The 18,489-nt window shown below is 52.7% G+C and overlaps 4 protein-coding genes across 4 annotated transcripts; 1 reads left to right on the forward strand and 3 right to left on the reverse strand.

The window, feature by feature from the left end:
- Positions 1–73: 73 nt before the first annotated feature.
- On the reverse strand, positions 74–3,253 carry PpBr36_09268 (uncharacterized protein; the record flags this gene model as incomplete). Its single annotated transcript, XM_029896389.1, has 4 exons — positions 74–1,187; positions 1,271–1,854; positions 2,432–3,116; positions 3,189–3,253. The coding sequence occupies 4 exons, from the start codon at positions 3,251–3,253 to the stop codon at positions 74–76; spliced, it is 2,448 nt and encodes an 815-aa protein (XP_029744638.1).
- Positions 3,254–3,796: 543 nt separating this feature from the next.
- Positions 3,797–4,467, forward strand: PpBr36_09269 (uncharacterized protein; the record flags this gene model as incomplete). Its single annotated transcript, XM_029896390.1, has 3 exons — positions 3,797–3,799; positions 4,159–4,221; positions 4,285–4,467. The coding sequence occupies 3 exons, from the start codon at positions 3,797–3,799 to the stop codon at positions 4,465–4,467; spliced, it is 249 nt and encodes an 82-aa protein (XP_029744635.1).
- Positions 4,468–4,999: 532 nt separating this feature from the next.
- On the reverse strand, positions 5,000–10,880 carry PpBr36_09270 (uncharacterized protein; the record flags this gene model as incomplete). The annotated part of the gene is made up of 5 exons (XM_029896391.1): positions 5,000–5,991; positions 7,046–8,268; positions 8,398–8,636; positions 9,116–9,781; positions 9,867–10,880. The coding sequence occupies 5 exons, from the start codon at positions 10,878–10,880 to the stop codon at positions 5,000–5,002; spliced, it is 4,134 nt and encodes a 1,377-aa protein (XP_029744701.1).
- A 763-nt stretch (positions 10,881–11,643) lies between these two features.
- PpBr36_09271 (uncharacterized protein) lies at positions 11,644–17,136 on the reverse strand (the record flags this gene model as incomplete). The annotated part of the gene is made up of 3 exons (XM_029896392.1): positions 11,644–11,872; positions 11,934–15,562; positions 16,360–17,136. 3 exons carry the CDS (start codon positions 17,134–17,136, stop codon positions 11,644–11,646), a joined length of 4,635 nt encoding a protein of 1,544 aa, XP_029744702.1.
- Positions 17,137–18,489: the final 1,353 nt, after the last annotated feature.

Below are 18,489 nucleotides of genomic sequence, written 5' to 3' on the forward strand. Positions count from 1 at the left end.
CACTCATATGGTTCCACCATCCAAGCGGCGCCCAACACTGCCCGCCATCCTATTGCGCGTCTCTTGCTTCGCCTCAGCTTCGGTGAACAATCATTATGTTAGTACATTCGGGCGTCGGCTTGGTCTTCTCAGGGACCTCGGGTACACAGCGCCACGAACACCCCTTGGACATGAACGGAACGAGTGTTCTAGCAGACGCGGCCAGGCTTATAGACCAATCGGTGCCTTGGACTTCGGCACCATCGGGCTCACTAACGAGCTGACCTGTTTCTTTGTCAGTCTTGTGAATATGGTATTTGCCCAAAACCCACCAGTCCAGCCACTGGACACGAGGAATGACCATGCTCTGGCGTTTAGCGCAGGCTGGTCGGGCGCAGCGCTGGGGACCCGCGTCACGAAGCTGATCGACACGATCCAGCAATGCCAGAAGATGGGCCGGCGACCTGTCAGGCATGAGCGAGCGCAGGTCCGTGGAAGTGCTGGTCGACGCCTGACTGCACGATTCGAGGGCTAGCTCTAGAAGCGACCGTGCCCGGGTGGGAGAAGCGTCGTCAAAGGTGACAGGTGGCTTGGCCGGCTCCGAGTAGAGATCGGCAGCCGGCAACCAAGCGCCCTCGTCCAAGTTGACGATATCTGTGTTGCAGGGCCGACCAAGACCGTCAACGTACTGCATAGGCGATCTGGCGACGAGGCATCCACCATGGCTCCCCGCAATTCCAGAGAAAGTCGACCATGTCGCATAAGAATCCCTCTTGGAAAGCCCCTGAGAGAAGGATATGGTTTTATATTCCGGCATCTGACTTGCGTGTCTGTTGCTTTCTGGCTGGCAGTATGGGTTTGGGTGAAGGGAGAGAAACTCCAGCTTTTTACTTGTGTTTATCAGCTCAAGAAGTTCATGCGGTAACCAACGCAGCGCATTTTGGGCTATGTTTAGCTGCTCCAGATTGCGCAGCTGAGATATTCCGGGAGGGAGCTCTTTCAAGCCATTGCCCCTCAGACTCAGAACTGTCAGAAAGCTCAGATCACAGATGCTAGCCGGGACTCTAGCAAGACGGTTGTTTCCAAGGTACAGCTTCAGTTTAATATCTCGTGCCTCAAACGGAACATCTTCGACCACGGTAGGAATTAGCTGAAACCCGGACAGCGGTTGGATAGTTGAAGCAGCGATGCTCTCAAGACCCAAGCTCCTATTCTGTCTGGTCAGCATACTGCTCTTCTCCATCCTCCATCGGACTTCCTGATTTGGCCTTCAAAGGATGCAAAAGCTTACGCAATATTAACGTCTTCATCACCCTCCTCGATGCAATCCTGGATGATCTTCTGAGCCAGGCTCTCCTCGGGCGAGATATTGCGAATACTCGCACAGCGATGGAAGCCACTGGCCACACGGGGAACCAAAGGAGACGGTGCTTCTGCTGCTGCGGGCTCGTCAGGTGTGATTTTCTTGTCAACCGTGTCATCACTGGCCAGCCAAACACCACTGTCCATGTCCCGCTTGAGTTGCCTTGGGGCGCCAGGAGCGATGGCCTTTGGACGCGACGCGGCCCCCTCAACAAATTCAGGAAACGGGGGATCGGATGACAGCTGCTGCAGCGAGGACTGGTGAAACCATGATCCTATCCGTCGTTTCTTGCGACGGCCATGGTGGGAATATGTTTCCAGAGACGGATCATCGTCGCTGGAAAAGGCAGCCGGCTCGCTGGAATCAGTAAAGAGATGAGCGGGTGGCGCTTGATTGAACCTCAGCCGCTGATTATTGAGTGCGGCAAACGAGGGCAAAGACGGTTGGCTTTCGTCTTCCATTGGTTGAAATGTGGGGGTGTCTTTCCCAAATGAATTGTCTGGGAAACTCTCCTATTGAAGCAAAGAAAACGGGAGCCCCTATAACATTTGTAAAGAAACACTCCAGTCTCAGCGGCAAAAGAGAGTCTACAGCGAGACTTTATAAACCGAGGAAAAGAGTAAGTTATAGGCAGACATGTATGGTTAGAGGTTGGGACGCGACTTGGGAGTCTGGTATCCATCCAACGTGTCGCGTGTATACTTTGAGCGAAAGGCATTAAAGTGGGTCCCTCACGATCTCGGCTACAAAAATACAGCGGCGGGGAGAGCTTGTGTGGTCCGTGCATAGGTCGCTCCAACACGACACGCCGGCCACCAGATCCAGGGGACCACATAAACCCTGCAGCCGCCGACCCGAGGGGGTAATTGCTTGGGGATAGCCGAGAGTACCTTGCGCATCACATTGCGCCACCATTCGCACGACCTACTTCACGTTAGGTGTGACAGCGCAATGCGCGCGTCAGGAGGATTGGTTGTCATTGTTTAGTCCAGCCTCCTCCTTCCAGCACTTTCTTTTCTTGTTGCGATTCTCCTACATCACTGATCTCGCCCTCCATCAGTCCCAGTCATCATCGTCGTCGTCGTTGACCGCTGGCCTGGAGCTTTTTATGTTCCTCTCGCCAGCAGCTAATCTTTCCTCTTCCGCGTCCTCCGCTCGCCGCCGCCTTTGAAGCACGCGCATGTCCGTGTCCGGAACCGCCCCAACCTCGACCAAAATATTGTCCAGATCGAGCATGCTCATGCGTGGTCCGCCGACAGTCATGAGTGTCACAATCTGTTTTACTATGTCACCGTTTCGGTAGACCAATATCGTAGGGCAGTTCTTGTCTGGATAACCTTCGATTGCCTGGTCCGCCCGCATCTCGCAAAACTTGATGTCTCCGTATTCCTTGGCAGCCTGCCTCCACAGATCAGATAGCACGCGCGACTCGACGTTCGATCCCAGCGACGATACCAGGTTGACCATGACCGTTTTGTTGTCCTTTGATGCATCGGTCACCTCTCTTTGGTATTCGGGCTTCGATATCGGGTAGACGCTGCCGTGGACGGCCTTTTGCGACAGGGCCTTGAGCTCTTGCATCCGCTTCTGCAAGTAGTGCTCCATAAATGCCTCGTCCTCCTCATCCTCCAGTTCCTTCAGCTCGTCAATGTCCTTGCCTTCAAGGCGATTCTCGTGAGCGATTTGCCTAGCTGCCAGTATTGCTTCCTCTATCATGGGATTTGGGTCGGGCTCCTTTTCCGGAATGATTTTGTGTTTTCTTAAGATCTCATTCCTGCAATACTATCAGTCCCATGTAATGGGAACATATTCTCTTAGTGGTATGAGAGTCTATGCGACAACGTACCATTCCGTATCAGCATTAGGGTCGTCGATAGGCACAGCTATCCTCTGGTCGAAGGGCGCCGCCATTTTTTTGCGAATGGCGGATAGGACTGAGCAATGCGCAGGTGTGCAATACGTGTAGCAGATAGCGAAAAATATACTTAAACAAAAGAAATCAAATCAGATCAAGTTAAATCAAAGAACTTGTAGTTACGTAGTGTGTTCGTAAGCCTGCCTGGTGAATGAGGAAGCCTAGAATGGACAAACAATTCAATTCTCGTACTTGCTCTGCTCTGCGCCCGCGCACCCCGCCATGGTCGACATATTACTAACTGCTAGGTACCTTCCCATTGGTACCCGGCACCAACAGAGCGCATAGGTGCCTTGGGGTGCCTATCGTAAAACCCACTCCACCTTTAGCGCCACAATGGCGATTTCGAGTCACGTGGGCTTTCAACCCACCAAACCCCGACTTACGCCTCTCCCTCCCACCAAAATCCTCTCGACGACCACATCTGCTCGACCGCCAAACCTCTCGACGCCATCCCATTTTCGCCAAATCTCTGGTCAGCGCCCCAGCAACGATTAATCGAAGAAACCGAAGAGTTAATCTTTGCAAAATCAGTCAAGATGGTAAGCCGACGTCTCGTTGTGTTGAACTGCTTCGACGGGTGTGAATTTTGATCGCCACTGCGGAAAAAAAATCGACAAGAAAAAATCGACGACCAATTCGACCGCCACGAGACCAACGCCATCCGCAAGAGCAGGGCAGCCATCATCAACATCGTCATTATCAAGACCTACGAATTTTTCGACTCATTCGGTAGCTGGGACTTGGTTGGGATATGGATTTTGATTGATGGATTGATGCTGCCCGACCGACGGCGAAGCTCGGCTCGTAGCATCCAGAATCCACCCACGCACGAAGCATAGGAATATTTGGAATTTTATTCTAGAGTTCGTGATGCTAACATTTTTTTCCTTCGTTCTAGGTTCTCGCCGTTGACCTGCTCAACCCCAGCCCTGCTGCTGAGGCCAAGAAGCACAAGCTCAAGGTGAGAATTACCATCCTGTCTCCTCATCTGCTCGACAACCACATCTAACCTCGCCTCTCCCAGACCCTTGTCCCTGCCCCGAGGTCCTTCTTCATGGACGTCAAGTGCCCCGGCTGCTTCACCATCACCACCGTTTTCTCGCACGCCCAGACTGTCGTCATCTGCCAGGGCTGCACAACCGTTCTCTGCCAACCGACCGGTGGAAAAGCCCGTCTGACCGAGGGCTGCTCGTTCCGGAGAAAGTAGATGTATCGCCAATTCTAATTTCTCAAAGATAACGGGGTTCAATAAAAAAGGGTCATGCCTGGGATCATACCTTCTCTTGCTCACTGGGATTTTTTCTTGTCTTGTCACGTCCCTCGGCGTCTATCGGAGTTCTTACACTGCTTCGCGCCTTCTTCATTTTTTCCATGTCATCATGTTGATACACACGAACCGGTCGTCTATTTTGGGGGAGGGGGAAAAAACAACCTTTTTTTTGCGACAACGACTTCACGGATAGGACTTCACGCCACGATCTGGTGATGAAGTAGGTTGTGGGATAGGAAAAGTAACAGGAACCACTCTAAAAGTTTCGTTTTCCACGCGAATCATTCCGGTTGCTAGCCTAATCCTACATGAACAGTGCCGCTCCAAATAGTACAATGATCATGTTGAACCCTGAAACCTAAGCTCCTCGTAACGCCATGCTAAAGTGATCCTCGTAACGTACGTCTTCTGTGCCATCGTAAACCCAACCTAAACAAGAAAGAAGAAAAAAGAGACTAAGTATTTGACCTCAAGCAACATCCATCTCCAAATCCGATGTGTAATCAAGAAAGTCTGCCTCTGGAAAGTCATCGGATTTTGCCACCACGACATTCTCTTGGTCCTGGATAAAGGCCCCATTTTTCAGCTCGGCTCCGGTTTGCCGACGGGTGCGCGGCACGGCCATGACCCGAGGATTCCCAAACCCCATAGGCGTCTGGCTCCGTGGGCTGACCTCACCATCATGTCGGAACTGTTGACGGAAGAGGCGAAGGCCAACCTGCTCCGGACTCTCGTCCTCCCCGTCCTGCTCGTCTCCGTAAACTCTCTTGCGGGAGTTGACCACAGTGGCCCCTTGCGAATAATTTGACTCGACCGACTCTTGACTGCTCGACAAGCCGGGCATATCATCCAAGTCCGGGACGGACGAAGCTCCCGAGGCAAACACCGGCTGGCTGCTCATGCCGCCGACGCTGTGGATACCGCAAAAAGGCAGCAGTTCACGGTTGCCGCCCGTGTAGCTGGAGGACGACGACGACTTGACGGCAGGTACAGTCTTGAAGTCGGCGGTGCTCGCCACCTGCTTGACGGGTTTCTCGTCTGACCACAGCGAGAAGCTGCCGTAGCTGCCCGTCTTGTAGCCCTCGGGAACGGACTTGCGGACACGCATGCCCACGTTGAGCAGGCTCGACTGAACAGAAGCCGGTAGCACCGGTGCGGTTGCGTGCTGCGAGGCGCGGCCTCCGCCGCTGCTGTTGTAGTAGTCGTCGCTCGGTGACGGCGACGAGGTGGCCGAGAAGAAGGATGTGATCTGGCGCTGAGCGGGGTCGGATGCCGCGCCGGCAAAGGGGCGTTTGGCGCGGTGGGCAGACATTGCTTTTCTCTGGTTTCCGAGGTGCGAAGATATTCGAGAGAAGCAATCGGGACCGGCCGAGACTACTGCTTTGCTTTCCCGGCCACTTGAACGAACCTGTTGTTTGGCGCGATAGACAGCCTCCAGATGGATTGGTCGTACTCGGTATTCTGGACGACACAACTAATTGAAATCAGGAGGAGTGAAACAGCCGATTGTGTTATTTCGACACCCCAGCTGTTCAAGAGACGGCTGGCTTAGATGCGTGATGCGTTGGCCAAGTTGCCGCTATGCTGAAGAGCTTCAATATGCCGATGCGATTGCTACTGCGTGATAAGCGGCGGGGGGATTTTCCAATCCAAATCCGATAAACCAAAAGAGTGGTCTGAGCTACCCTGGTAAAGTGACAGGGAAGAGAATGACAATGCTGAACAAAAATAGTGCAAAAAAAAAAAAAAAAAAAGACGTTGCGAGAGTGGAGAGTGTCTTGGTGTGTAAAAGAAAGTGTCGTCTTGTCGAGAGATGCTCCTAGGGTGGCACTAGGTAAACGCAATTAAATTACCTGGTTTTCGCACTTTTCTGACGACGAGGGTCCCGTCTGTTGCTGGGGAGAATCTAGGCAAGGGCAATCAAATGGCACCGTTCTAATTGGGGAAGCCTAGGGTCCAATGTGGGACAATTCGCGCAATTACCGATTTCTGATCACGCTTCGTACGCGTGTGTTTCGCGTAATGGGCTTTTATGGGGGTGCGGTACAATACGTAGACAGGACAAGATATATCACTAGACCTAGATCACAATGTCAGGTGGAATGGACAAATGGTCACAGCAAGAAAGGAATTGGAAATGAAATGAATTATTTTCGACGACAGAAGCCACATCTTCAACCTAGTCTGAATTAATTGAAGCCAAGCTTTGACTCCCAGTCTGATCTTCAACAGAGCCTGCACAAACTCAAGGGAGGGCACGGCCAAATACACCTGCAACCATGTTCTCACAAGGGGTGGCCAACGACAGACTTTGAACTTCCAATCGTCGACCGGCACCCTGATGGGTGGACAAGAAACCGTCCAAAGCCACCAAACCTTGAATTTACTCGTCGGTCTTAGGGTTTCATAAGGACCCGACACAATAACGAAACGCAAGCCAATCGAAAGACGTAAACTCACATTCCCCGAAAAGGATCCCTGAACTCAAGTAAATCCCGTTGCCCATAGAACTCACCCGCAACCGTGAGGATCATGTTGAGTGTCATGCGCATGTTCATACGAGAGCGCAGTTTTACGGCCTCCCAATCATCGTGCTCTGAAGGCTCTATTTCCGGCTCGATGTTGACAGGCGGCTCGAGGTCCCCCAGCAGTCTTGCCTTGATAGCCTCGAGATCATCGCTGCCGTCATCTGCCGGTGCTGTACCATCGGGAACTTCTCCTTCGTCAACCTCACCATCTTCGAGATCCATAGGTTCGTCCTCACTGGCACCATCTGCATCAAGTGTGTTCTGGGCTGAAGCAGGAGCCTCGGCATCTTCATTGGTGGCTGCGTTGTCGGCATCATCATCGTGATCGTCAGTCGCACCAGAGGTGTCTCGGGGAGCCCCAATCACCCCCTCTTCTCCCTCGTAGTGGCCAAGTTCAACTTCGTTCAAAGGGCCAGCGGCGTTCGAGGTGTCATCTTCGTCATGGCGGTCGTGTTGACCAAGCTCAACCTGCTCGCGCAACGCATTCATATGCGCGAGGCTAGTCATCATAAGAACAGCACGCTTTCCTAGGTCGCGCACCACTCCAACATCGGTATAGTCCAGCTCACCGGCGTCAGGCAACTTTGCCAGCAACGCCCACAGCCATGCACTAGTCCGCTCGGTGATCTCATGACCACGTTTAAGCATCCTGATATCGCTGAGAATGACGCGGATTAGCCTGAAGGCCGCCGTCCGGTCCATGGCTGCGACCTGCGCCGGCTGTGGATCTGTGTTGCGCAATCGCCAACTCCATGTCGTATATGATTTCTGACCTCCTTTGCTTGAGCCGAAGGGGCTGACTTCGAAACCGTGATCGGACGATAGCTCCAGAAGCGCATCGTCCGGTGGCTCCTGGTGGACTATTGCTCGTATTGCCTCGAACCGTGCAATGATGCTCCTGTAGAGGGCTTTACAAACTTCAGCTTTCCGAGCCTCCTCTTCGGCCGCTTCCGGTGTGATGTCGTCGTTGTTGGTGTCTTTTTGATCGTCCTGGACATCTGGCATGGCCGTATATGCACCATCGTGATAGTAACCTCGGGTGTCTCCAATGCCATCGTGATAAATACTGCGGTCCATGGGCGAGTCGGCCATGTTGTCGTTTACGTGGTCGTCATCGTAGCTAGTGTCTTCCTTCTCGCGAAGTGTTGGAGGTAGTTGGGGCCCAGCCTTGGGCGCGCTGAGAAGATGTGGAATCACGCTTGCCTCCTCTCTGCATTCAAGATACTCACCAAATCAGTATTCATGGTCTGAGACTTTTTGAAAAGTAGGATGTTTTAGCGAAAACTGCTCTTTGGGTATGTGCAAGCTTGGGACTTTGTTATCGGGAAAGCAGACTAACCGGACAGATCGCAGATATGCCAAGGCATCGCCTTCATCCTCGACTTCAAACTCCTCGTCGCTTGAGGGGGCGGTTGGATCATCGAGGTTGGCAAATACATAACGCTGGCCGTAGGTCTCGTCCACATCTGGCTGGCCGCCCCTGGCATGACGGTCACGACGCTGCTTTTTAGGCGGTGCAGAACCGTCTTGGTCGGAACTGTTTCTACGCTTTACTGTGGACATGACACAGCGCCGGAGCTGGTTGAAATTAAGAGGGTAAGTACCTAGGTAAGGTAGGTAGGTAATATAATGCAGGTGGATTTTCTTTTCTCATTTCCGATCCTTTGAGGACTGCAGGGATGGGGCAGAAGCTTTTATCACCAATGTCAATGCAGGCAACAGAGTGGGGTCCTCGCCGAGCTACTTTGGACTCGCCGCTCAAGACAGGCATCTAAAGACCCTAACCCTTCCTGCTCCTCTTGCCCAGTCTTACCAGTTGGACTTTCTTTTTTCCCAGATTTCTCAACCCTGCAAATGTGTCCTTGTGATTTGCAGATGATCCTCATTACGGAATCTAGTTTTTTGACATTTACATACGGGTATGGTCGCCATGTAGACAAGCTGTAATCGATTGCTAGCTGCACGATGCCACCCAGACAAAGCCTTTTCTCCTCACACCATCAAGACGCAGCCGCCGGAGCCGGAGCGGGCTCGTCCTCAGAAACTCCATCGCGCACACGGTTCGGTGTCCTGGGGTAAAAGGCCGCATATTGTACATTGGAAAGGTTGAGGAAGAATTGCACCACACGGTCGAGACCAATGCCGCCACCACCGTGCGGCGGCACACCAGCCTGGCGGAATGTGTTGACGTAGCCCTTCAGGCCCTTGGAGTTGGGGTCGAGACCCTTCCTCCTCATGCGCGCCTCAATCTCCTCCGGCTTGTGGATACGCTGTCCGCCGGACATGATCTCTTGTCCACGCATGAAAAAGTCGTACGCGTTGGTCAGTTCGCGGTTCTCTGGGTCCTCGCATGTGTAAAACGGCCTGGCGCTTTCGGGGAACTTGTCGAGCACGTAGAAGTCGGTGCCGAACTTGCGGCGGATGATCTCTCCAAGAGCCTTCTCCTGTGGTGTGCTCATGTCCTCAAAGTCGCTCACGTTGCGGAACTCCTCAGGCCCCTCTTCGCGCAACAGCTTCTGACCCTCGGCAAATGTCAGGCGCACTTCCTTGCCCGGCTCCGGCAGGGCAAAGTCCTCGGCCGGGAAAACGGATCGGACGGTTTCGATTTGCTCGGCGCACTGCTTCTTCAACTCGCGGAAGATATGCAGGAAGACGCCCTCGAGCATGTCGCGCACCTCGTGGTAGTGCCACTTGATAACCATTTCCATATCGAGACCCGTGAACTAGTGACAGCGAGCTGATTAGTTTCCCATGCTGGGGACACACTGAAACAAAAAAAAAAAAAAAAAAAAAGCCGGCGCTACTTACCTCAGTCATGTGCCTGGGGGTGTTGCTGTTCTCCGCCCTGAACACAGGTCCGATACAGAAAACACGCTGCCTACCACCCGCAATCTCGTACTGCTTGTAAAACTGGGGCGACTGTGCCAGGAACACCTTCTTGTCAAAGTAGTCGGCCGAGAAGACGTTGGCACCACCCTCACTAGCCGCTTCGATAATGCAAGGGCTCTCAAACTCGTGGAAGCCACGCTCCTTCAGATACGATCGGAACAGCTCCTTGGTCGTCTCTCGCACGTCGGCAACTGCACTCCGCACCGCCGACCGCTTGCTGATGACAAAGTAGTCCAGGTGCGTGTTCAAGCTTGCCGTCACGACGGGGCCCTCTTCGGGGGCGGCATCCTCGTTCGAGAAGCCATTGTTTGAGGCTGCCAGGGTCAGACCCAGCTGCTGCGGCCCGGGGCTGATGCAGTAGAATCGCGAGATGTGCAACTCGTACCCGCTGACGCGGACGCTCTTGACCGGCTCGGGCGCCTTCTTGACCACACCCTCGACGAGCACCCAGGCCTCGACGGACAGCGACCCGACCCACTTGACCATCTGCTTGCTGACGGGCTTGCCATCTGCTGACGCCGCCACGATGCCCTGGATCGCCCACGTGCCCTTCTCGCGCAGTTCCACAAACGCCATCTTGGCGCCCTGCATGCGTGAGTTCTGCATAAACGCAAAGAGGTGCACCGTCTTGTCGACCTGAGCCTCGCCCAGCTCCGGAAGTGTGATCTCAGGGCTGGTCAAACGCTCCGCCGGCGCCGAAGCGCCGTAATTGTCCTTGGCCAGGTCCTCGCCGCCGCCTGCTGCGGCTTTGGCTTGAGCCTCTCGCATCGCGACCTCGGCCGCCTTCTTTGCCTTTGCCTCGGCCTTCTTGGCTGCTGCCGCAGCCTTCTTCAGAGCGCTCTTGGACGGACCCTCCTCGCCGCCGGCCGCAGGTGCCGCACCGGCAGCGGGTGCCTCGGTGGGCTTCGATTCAGTCGCTTGTTGCTCAGACATCGTTACCTGCTGGTGTGTTTCTAGGTATGACACACAGTTGGCGTGGGCTGTTTGTCGTGTTCTCTTGAATGATTAGCTCCGAGCACACCTCGTCTGCCGATAGCTTTTTGTTAATGGTTTGACTAACATGGAAACAAATTTTGGCGGGGTCGCGCCTTGGAGCTCTATGGTGGGGGTTGACTCAATTCAAACAGGCATCACGTCACAGGTATCGTTTGGGGGTTAATGGCTGACTAATCACGTATATCGAGCCCCCCTTTTATCAACACATTTCAGGATACGAACAAGCCTCCAAAAAGGTAGGACAAGTCACGGTCAAGTACCAAGCCATTCCAATGTATCATTAATGTATTAGCGTACTAGACTGGTAATATAACTCGAGGCTTACCTGTCCAGCGCCAAAGGAAACCAATGCCTCAATGCCCGCTATGAAAACCCATGCAACACGATGAAAAGAATAAAATAAAAGTAGACACAGCAAATGCAGGCCATCATCCCTTCGTCCCATGCAAACAAGGAAGAAGCCATGCGCCAACAGTTAAGGATAAGAGATGAATAATGAAGAGAACGACAGTTCCAACAAAAAAAAGGCAGCAAAGATGACTAGGGAGCTTAATACCACAATCCTAGACGCTCTAATTCTGCTGATGTTGTGTCATGGGCATCTGGCGCAGAACCCAGCTGTCGTCATAATCTTACAAACCGTTGGCCCCGTCGGCGTTCCGACTAGCCATAATCCCGACCAAAGGACCTCGGAGGCCCTTCAAGCATCTACCTTTTCGTCTGCCTGGGGAATCCGGGCCCCAGAGCACTGGTAAAGGTTGACGTGATGATCGCCGCGTGCCGCACAGCCCAAGATTGCATGGTGCGGGTGGAACGCCGTTGCTGAGATAGGAGACCCGCGATTTTGGAGGAAGCTGGAATATGGCTCCATCTGAGAAAGCTCCTTGCCGTCGAGGTTAAACACCTTTACCGTATGCGCCGAAGTTCCACTACGACCCCACCCCGTTAGTTCTGAAGCAGAAAAGGAAGCATCCGGAATGTGACACTTACACAGAGAATACGGGCAGATGCTCGTGCATGCTAGCCGTCCTGAGTGTGTCCTTCGTCGTCTGGAACACACTGAGCGGCTTATCCATCCGTATATCCCACAACTTGACTTTGCCGTTTCGGCTTGCGCTCATCAATTCCCTCTGTCCGCCCCTTTGCATCGCAACCGTCTTGATCCACACTCTGTCTGCTTCATCCTTCCATTTCCTAATCATGCTGTCTTGTGGCCGGAGCCTAATGTCAAATACCCTCACAGCCCCGTCGCCAAAACCAGCGACGAAAACATTGCCAGTCATCTGGTCAGATGTCAGAGAGGTGACGCAGGATCCAGACCGAGCGGGAATATCGGTCACACAGGCCTCTTGTCCAGCGCTCCAAACTCGAATGACGCGAACATCGCCCGCTACTAGTGTCGTGCCGTTGACTTGCTGCCAGTCAAAAACCATCCCGGAGTTAACATTACTGGGAACCATATCGGTGAGGGCACGCCAGGACGATGACAGTTCGACATTGTCATGACGGTCATAATTGCGGTAGATGCGAATCACTCCGTCCGAAGATCCTGTCATGAGGAGCGCCTGATCCTCTTCATTGATAAATTTCATATCACTGATCCGAGAACCCTCCGGATTGCCATTCGAGAACCGTGATAGCCTGGCTTGGTTCTTCCAGTCCCAGATCTGGATAGTGTTGCCATCGTCCGCTACTGCAACGTGATCTTCGAACTGATGAAAATTCAGCTTTGATGGCTGCGCATGTGTGTTGAAAATCCCAATCTGATTGTTCCACTTGTGACGTCCGGCCTGCAACTTTTGGGGCTGAGTCTCATTTAAGATGCCTTCATTCCTTGACCGTCGCCACAGTCGCTCGTTGTACTCGGTGCTTCCAGGCTCCTCGGATTCACTCGACTTCATCTGTGGCTCCAGGAAATACTCGATGGACCAGGCCAGTAGCGTGCTTTGCAAAGGTAGCTTGGGGGCTTGAGTAACGTCACGCTCCTGAAAGCCAGCGGAAACCGGCTCCCTGGCCACGTGATAGCTGGCATGACTGACATCATTGTCGTTGTGCTCCGTCGATAATGGAGCCACTGGCTCCGCTCCCTTCCGGCTCTTTACAGAAGATGTTCGATACAGACCGGGGGATGGCTCGGGAGTTGTGGGTGTTGTTGGACCATCCACTGGGAAGAAGGGAGAGAACAGAGTGCTCACAGTTCGCCGAAGAAGACCCGGTGATGGCAAAGGTGTGGTTGCTCCCACGCTGCTCACGCCATTAATGCTATTTCGCTGGCTAGCCTGGGCCTGCTGCCTCGCAGCCTGCCGCCTTGCTCGTCGGCCAATGTCGTCCATAAGGCTCTGCGATTGTGAACCTAGTGAGGATTGCAGGAGAGTGTAGTGTACATAGTCGACTATGGTGGTTGCATGGCTTTGGACTTCCGGATGAGGATCAACACTGAGTATGTTGACGTGCTTCCAAACGGCAGCGATGATAGTGTTGTGGGAGAGACCCTGTGATTTGGTACGGTCGCCCCCGTCCTGACCGCGCTTCTCTGGTCTTGAGTAATGTAGACCCATCTTGCTTTCGCGGCCGTCATCTTGCGGAGGGTAGGCCAAGTACTCCTTCTCTTCAAGGAGGTGTTCATAAGCAGCGACTAAGAACTTGCTCTCATATCGAAGAATAAAATGAGAGAAGAACACCAGTAGTTCCTTGCGGACCATTGGGCTGCCGTCATTGGCCATGTCAAGCACAGTCCATGCAATTGACTCTTCTATCCTGGCAACTTCGTCTGTGAGGTCAGGTATACCCAGGAAGGTAGTCATGGCGTACAGGACTGCAGCGCGAACTTCGGAACAGCCATCCTTCGTCAGAATTGACAACCTGGCTGGCGCGTTGTCTCTGATACCTCGCCATTTGGCTTCAGGGAGGTCGTACCACAGTTGGCTTATGCAGAGACAAGACCACTGCCTCAGAAGCGGATTATCCTCATTAAGGATGTGGAACAGACAGTAACCCATGATGTCGGTTTGATTGCAAACAACTTGGCCGGGCTTGTACCCCTTGCAGAGCATTGCCAAAATAAAGGCACACATGGCCTTGTGCTCATCGCTGTTGGCGACTGGCAGGCCCTCTGACGGCTTGAGGATGTTGGAGAAGTATTGGTAGCCGCTATCCTTGATAAGGTCCTGCTGACATGAAGTATCAACAGCCAGTACCCGTGTCCATATGAAGACCATGACTGGTTTCAATTCTGCAGCAGCGGACTGGAGCAGCTTCAAGACGTAGGGGTAAATGCCTATACTTAATGCCAGCTGCACTGCCCAGGGTCCGAGGTCCAAAAATCTTCCCAGTAATATCAACGCCCTCACTCGATGCTGTTGACTGAGGAGAACTTGCAGGACAACAGGAAGTTGCTCGGGGGGCTTTTGCTGCAAGGCGTCACCGCGTGTCAAGTAGACATCAAAAGCAGTCAATTGCTCAGTGAAAAATGTCGAATTTTGATACTCGTACTCAATACCCTCGGTCTCTTTGCGCTCAAGCATGGGCAGCTGAGATAGGGCTTGGTCGACAGCAAGATCCCAGCTCTCCCATAGAGGGTGCTGCCTCGTATCTGGCAGTTCTGGGAAAGACTGCGGAGTACAGCCGTAGACGGACATGACCCTCTGGGCAAGTAAGAAATTACGGAAAAGAGCCGCAACCATCAGGTCCTGTCTAAAGAACTTGCGGAAGAGGTGGCGCGGAAGAGTGGTCCAGGCGATTGTGTCAGTTATGGCTGTAAAAATCCAGTTGAGTTCTCCAAGGGGTGTCCGCCTCTCTTGAAGACGCCCTGGCAGCTTCTTGGCTCGCTCGGGCGTGAGTCCGGTCTGGAGAGGGTTCTGGAGGACGAAGAACCACAGGGCCATCTCGATCGGCGTCGTGAGGCAGCATGTAAATAAGTCGGCGGGAAGTAATGGGTTGGTGGGGAGATTCTGTGAGGAACTGCAGGCGGCAAGGTGGATATAGGGGCGGAAGTTCGCTTTATAATGGTTTGGGTCACGAAGGACAGCCTCCTCCTCTTCCTTTTCATGCTTCTCGACAAATTTATGGTAGTTGCTGAGGATATTGCCAGCCTCGGAGCAATCCCAGACAAAGATTGTTGGGGCTTGCAACCAGTGCTGAAGATCATAAAGGGAGACTGGAATGTATTGTGTGTAGTTCTTGTTGAATACCCATATCTCACCAGATGAGGTAGGTTTTGGGACACCATGACCGTTGTAGTGGAGCAGGACTCGCTCGTCTTTGGCGCTCTTTCTAAGCGAGACACAGAATTTCTTGGTATCCTCGACCGAGGGATCCAGATACTGCTTGTAGCGCGTGCGCATAGCCAGCGTCTCGTATTGGGACTGCAGTGCCTTGCCGATGTTCTCGAGCGCTTTCTGAGCCGGAGTAACAGTCGGGTCTTGCCATGCTTCCATTTTGGCTCCGGGATTTGTCTTTAGCTGATCTGGGGGTTCGACACCAATGTTAAGACACACGGCAATAGCCGCGGACACGGTCTTAAGTCGATCCCTCATGCGCCAATCTTGTATCTCGAAGGGTGCCAGTTTCGGCTTGCCAGTTGTCTCATGGCGCTTTTCAGTAAAGTACATGTACCAATTCTGCCCAGCCATGTTAGTAAATGCAGGCGATCTTTAGCGAGGCGCTTGTAAGCAGCAAGCCCCATTGCTCCATAAGAAATTTGTCTTTTCGGGACCTCTGTCTGCGCTCGCAGATCCGAAGGCGAAGGACGTCCCCGTGGCTATAAAGATTATCAAAAGCAAGCTCGATAGGGAATACAGTCCCATGACAATCGCATAAGCTGGTGAAGTGGTTGTATATTGGCCTCAATGGAGGAACTGGCGCCGGACGGTAGGGCTGAGGTCCAAGGCAGCGAGACATGGTACAAGGAGGGTGTTTTGTACGAATACTAATGAAATAGGCAGACAGATATGCACCACGTGTAAGGTTGAAGTCTTGCAACTCTGGATGAGGACTGGCTGGAACAAATGAGGCGGGGGTAGAGGTTTGTGTAACGATTTTCAAAGAGGCACCCCGCGTCCTATCATGGGGTTGCCTTGGGTTTGTAGTGTGTGTAAGATGCAAAGAAGGGAAGATAGTGGCCCTTGTTTTGAGGCTGCAGGCGGAGCCATGAGCGGTACTCAGAAGAACAAGAACATGTTCTATACCTTGTGTCTTCCCAGAGAGTACGGAACAACAACATTCGATGCAGTTCCCGACAGTTTGCATCACTTGATGCCTGCTTCAAGATGTGTTTGGAGAGCATGGGACGAACGCCAGACAGAGAGAAACGAAGATGAGTATCGTAGGCATGGTGAAGCCGCAGCAACCTGCAGGAAAACAGGGGCAGGAGCAACAAACGAGATTGGTCAGGGAGAGCAAGGACAGACAGACGCACATTTACCAGATGTGATATTTCTTCGGAATCATAGTGGTCCCCAAAGCCATGCCTGGCACCCCATGAGCTGATCTTTTTGCCCTTGGTATTATTGCCTTGCCGGCGATGGTGGTCAGCGTCCGAGTCGTCCGGGTCGCTGTCGTAGCCATCTTCTGAATGAAGCACGAAGTCACTCTTCGACCTGAGAAGTTTGGGCTTCGCGCTTGAAGGTCTGCGATCGGAAAGGGAGGCAGCGTCGGCGGCGGCGGACGACCTCGAAGCCACGGTTACGGGCGTATGATTTGCTGCGAAGCCGTCGCCATTTGCCAAAGCCGCCGTTGCGTTGTTCTTGCTAGACGGCGCACTGGATGGCCGTCTACTTTGTGAGCTGGACGATTCGGTCGTCTGTAGGTCCGGTCGTCGTGCGGGCGCGCCGTTGGTTGATGTCACGGACGCGGGAAGAGGAGTAGGAGAGTTGTGCTGCGCAAGGCGAGACGCGGCCATGGTCGCAGCTGCAGGCCCAACAAGAAGCGTGTCTGTCGTAGTTGTCGTCGTGTGCGACCTCGACGGCATCGCTCCGGAGCTGCCGCTCGCAATCGACGGTTGTGGGTGAGCGAACTGGTGGAAGTGGTTCGTCGCGTTACTTGGTGAATCGGGGCTGTGATGTCGGTGCTGGCCAGCTCGAGCGCGAGCGCTTGGAGGCTGAGGGCTTGCCGAGTCAGGAGCGGTGGGTTCTAGTTGCTTGTGGGTCAGCCGCGTGGTGTGGGGACCATTGAGATCGGTGAATGCCGTCATCATGGTAAGTTGTCATGCTTCAATTCATATACATCTTATACGCTACCTTGTTTGATGATCTGGTGAGTTCTACTAATTCAACTCTTTAATCACAGTTACAAGTACTTTAGCAGAGCAAAATTAAGTAACATGATAGGAAATTCAAAGTAGCTTGAGGGCATGCACATGGCAGCGGGAGTCCTCAAGCTGCATGATATGTGGGGACCTATGCAGGTAGGTATGTTCCATGCCAGCTACCTCTCGTTTCAACCCTGATGAACCTGCCCGCCTGAGCGTCTTGTCTGCGAACGTAACTAAGATGTAGGCACATGTGCACATAGGTAGACTGTTAGGAATCTAAGCTGCCTTGAGTTTAAGTCGGCAGAGTACCAGACAAATACTTAGGTGCATAGGTATTTTTGGTACCTTGAGAGCCTTGGCCCTGAAAACCCAGTCAGACTAGGTCACGTTTTTGAGAACAAAGTGAGAAAACCGCAGACATTAGCACTGAATCGAATTCTCCAGAAAATTTGTGCCCTTCTCTCCCGCTTAGGTTGCCAATTCGAACGAGAAAATAGTATAGTAATGCATTTGACTTCCAAGATACTACTTTTGCTGCTTGGAAGTCTCTAACTACGAATACCGAGTGTTTTACATTTTAAGGATCGAACTTGCTTTTTGCCTGTCCACGCGCATTTTGGTATTGGTTTTCCCGTAAGTGATGTTCGGTCCTTACCCTGACAGATAAGTGGCGTTGGACTAAGCGGATAGCTTTATGAGACATCTTACTTGTTCTTCTTCCTCCCTTTTTCTATTACCATCAAAAACGCTGCTTTTAGCTGTCAGTGCCACATTTCCGGGGCTAGTAGACTACCTTCTTCTTAAATCTATAGCGTGGCAACAACCTACGTGCCCAATGCATTCCTGCTTGTATGAGCTCTCTGCATCGAGATCCCGTAGACTTGTCATGGAAGCCGGCATTAATGTGAGCGACAAAGGCATGTGGCACCACGAACTTTAGACAGAAAGGGCCTTTGTCAGTCTTGCCAATGCAGTCAGTGCATGGGCCCCTTGTCGGGTTAGTATCGGCACCACTTTACTAACCCTACACCGCATAACCAACCCGTCGCCATTGGGCTTGCCAGGTCTGATTCATCCAATGTGTTGAGTGATAGATATATGTTTTCCACAAAGCCGTCAGAGGTTCACATACGCCATTGTGTATACGTAATTTACTACTTATTCATGAGCGATACGCGCCTGAAGCTCGTTGAGTGACGCTTGCCACGCCATTACGATAGGTATGTTCTTTGCAGATTGTTGTGTTGATTAAAAATCACTCTTCCTTGATTTCCTTAGTGCTACGCTTTTCAATAT

The sequence above is a fragment of the Pyricularia pennisetigena genome (assembly GCF_004337985.1).
Source record: "Pyricularia pennisetigena strain Br36 chromosome 7 map unlocalized Pyricularia_pennisetigena_Br36_Scf_8, whole genome shotgun sequence".
Classification (NCBI taxonomy): Eukaryota; Fungi; Ascomycota; class Sordariomycetes; order Magnaporthales; family Pyriculariaceae; genus Pyricularia; species Pyricularia pennisetigena.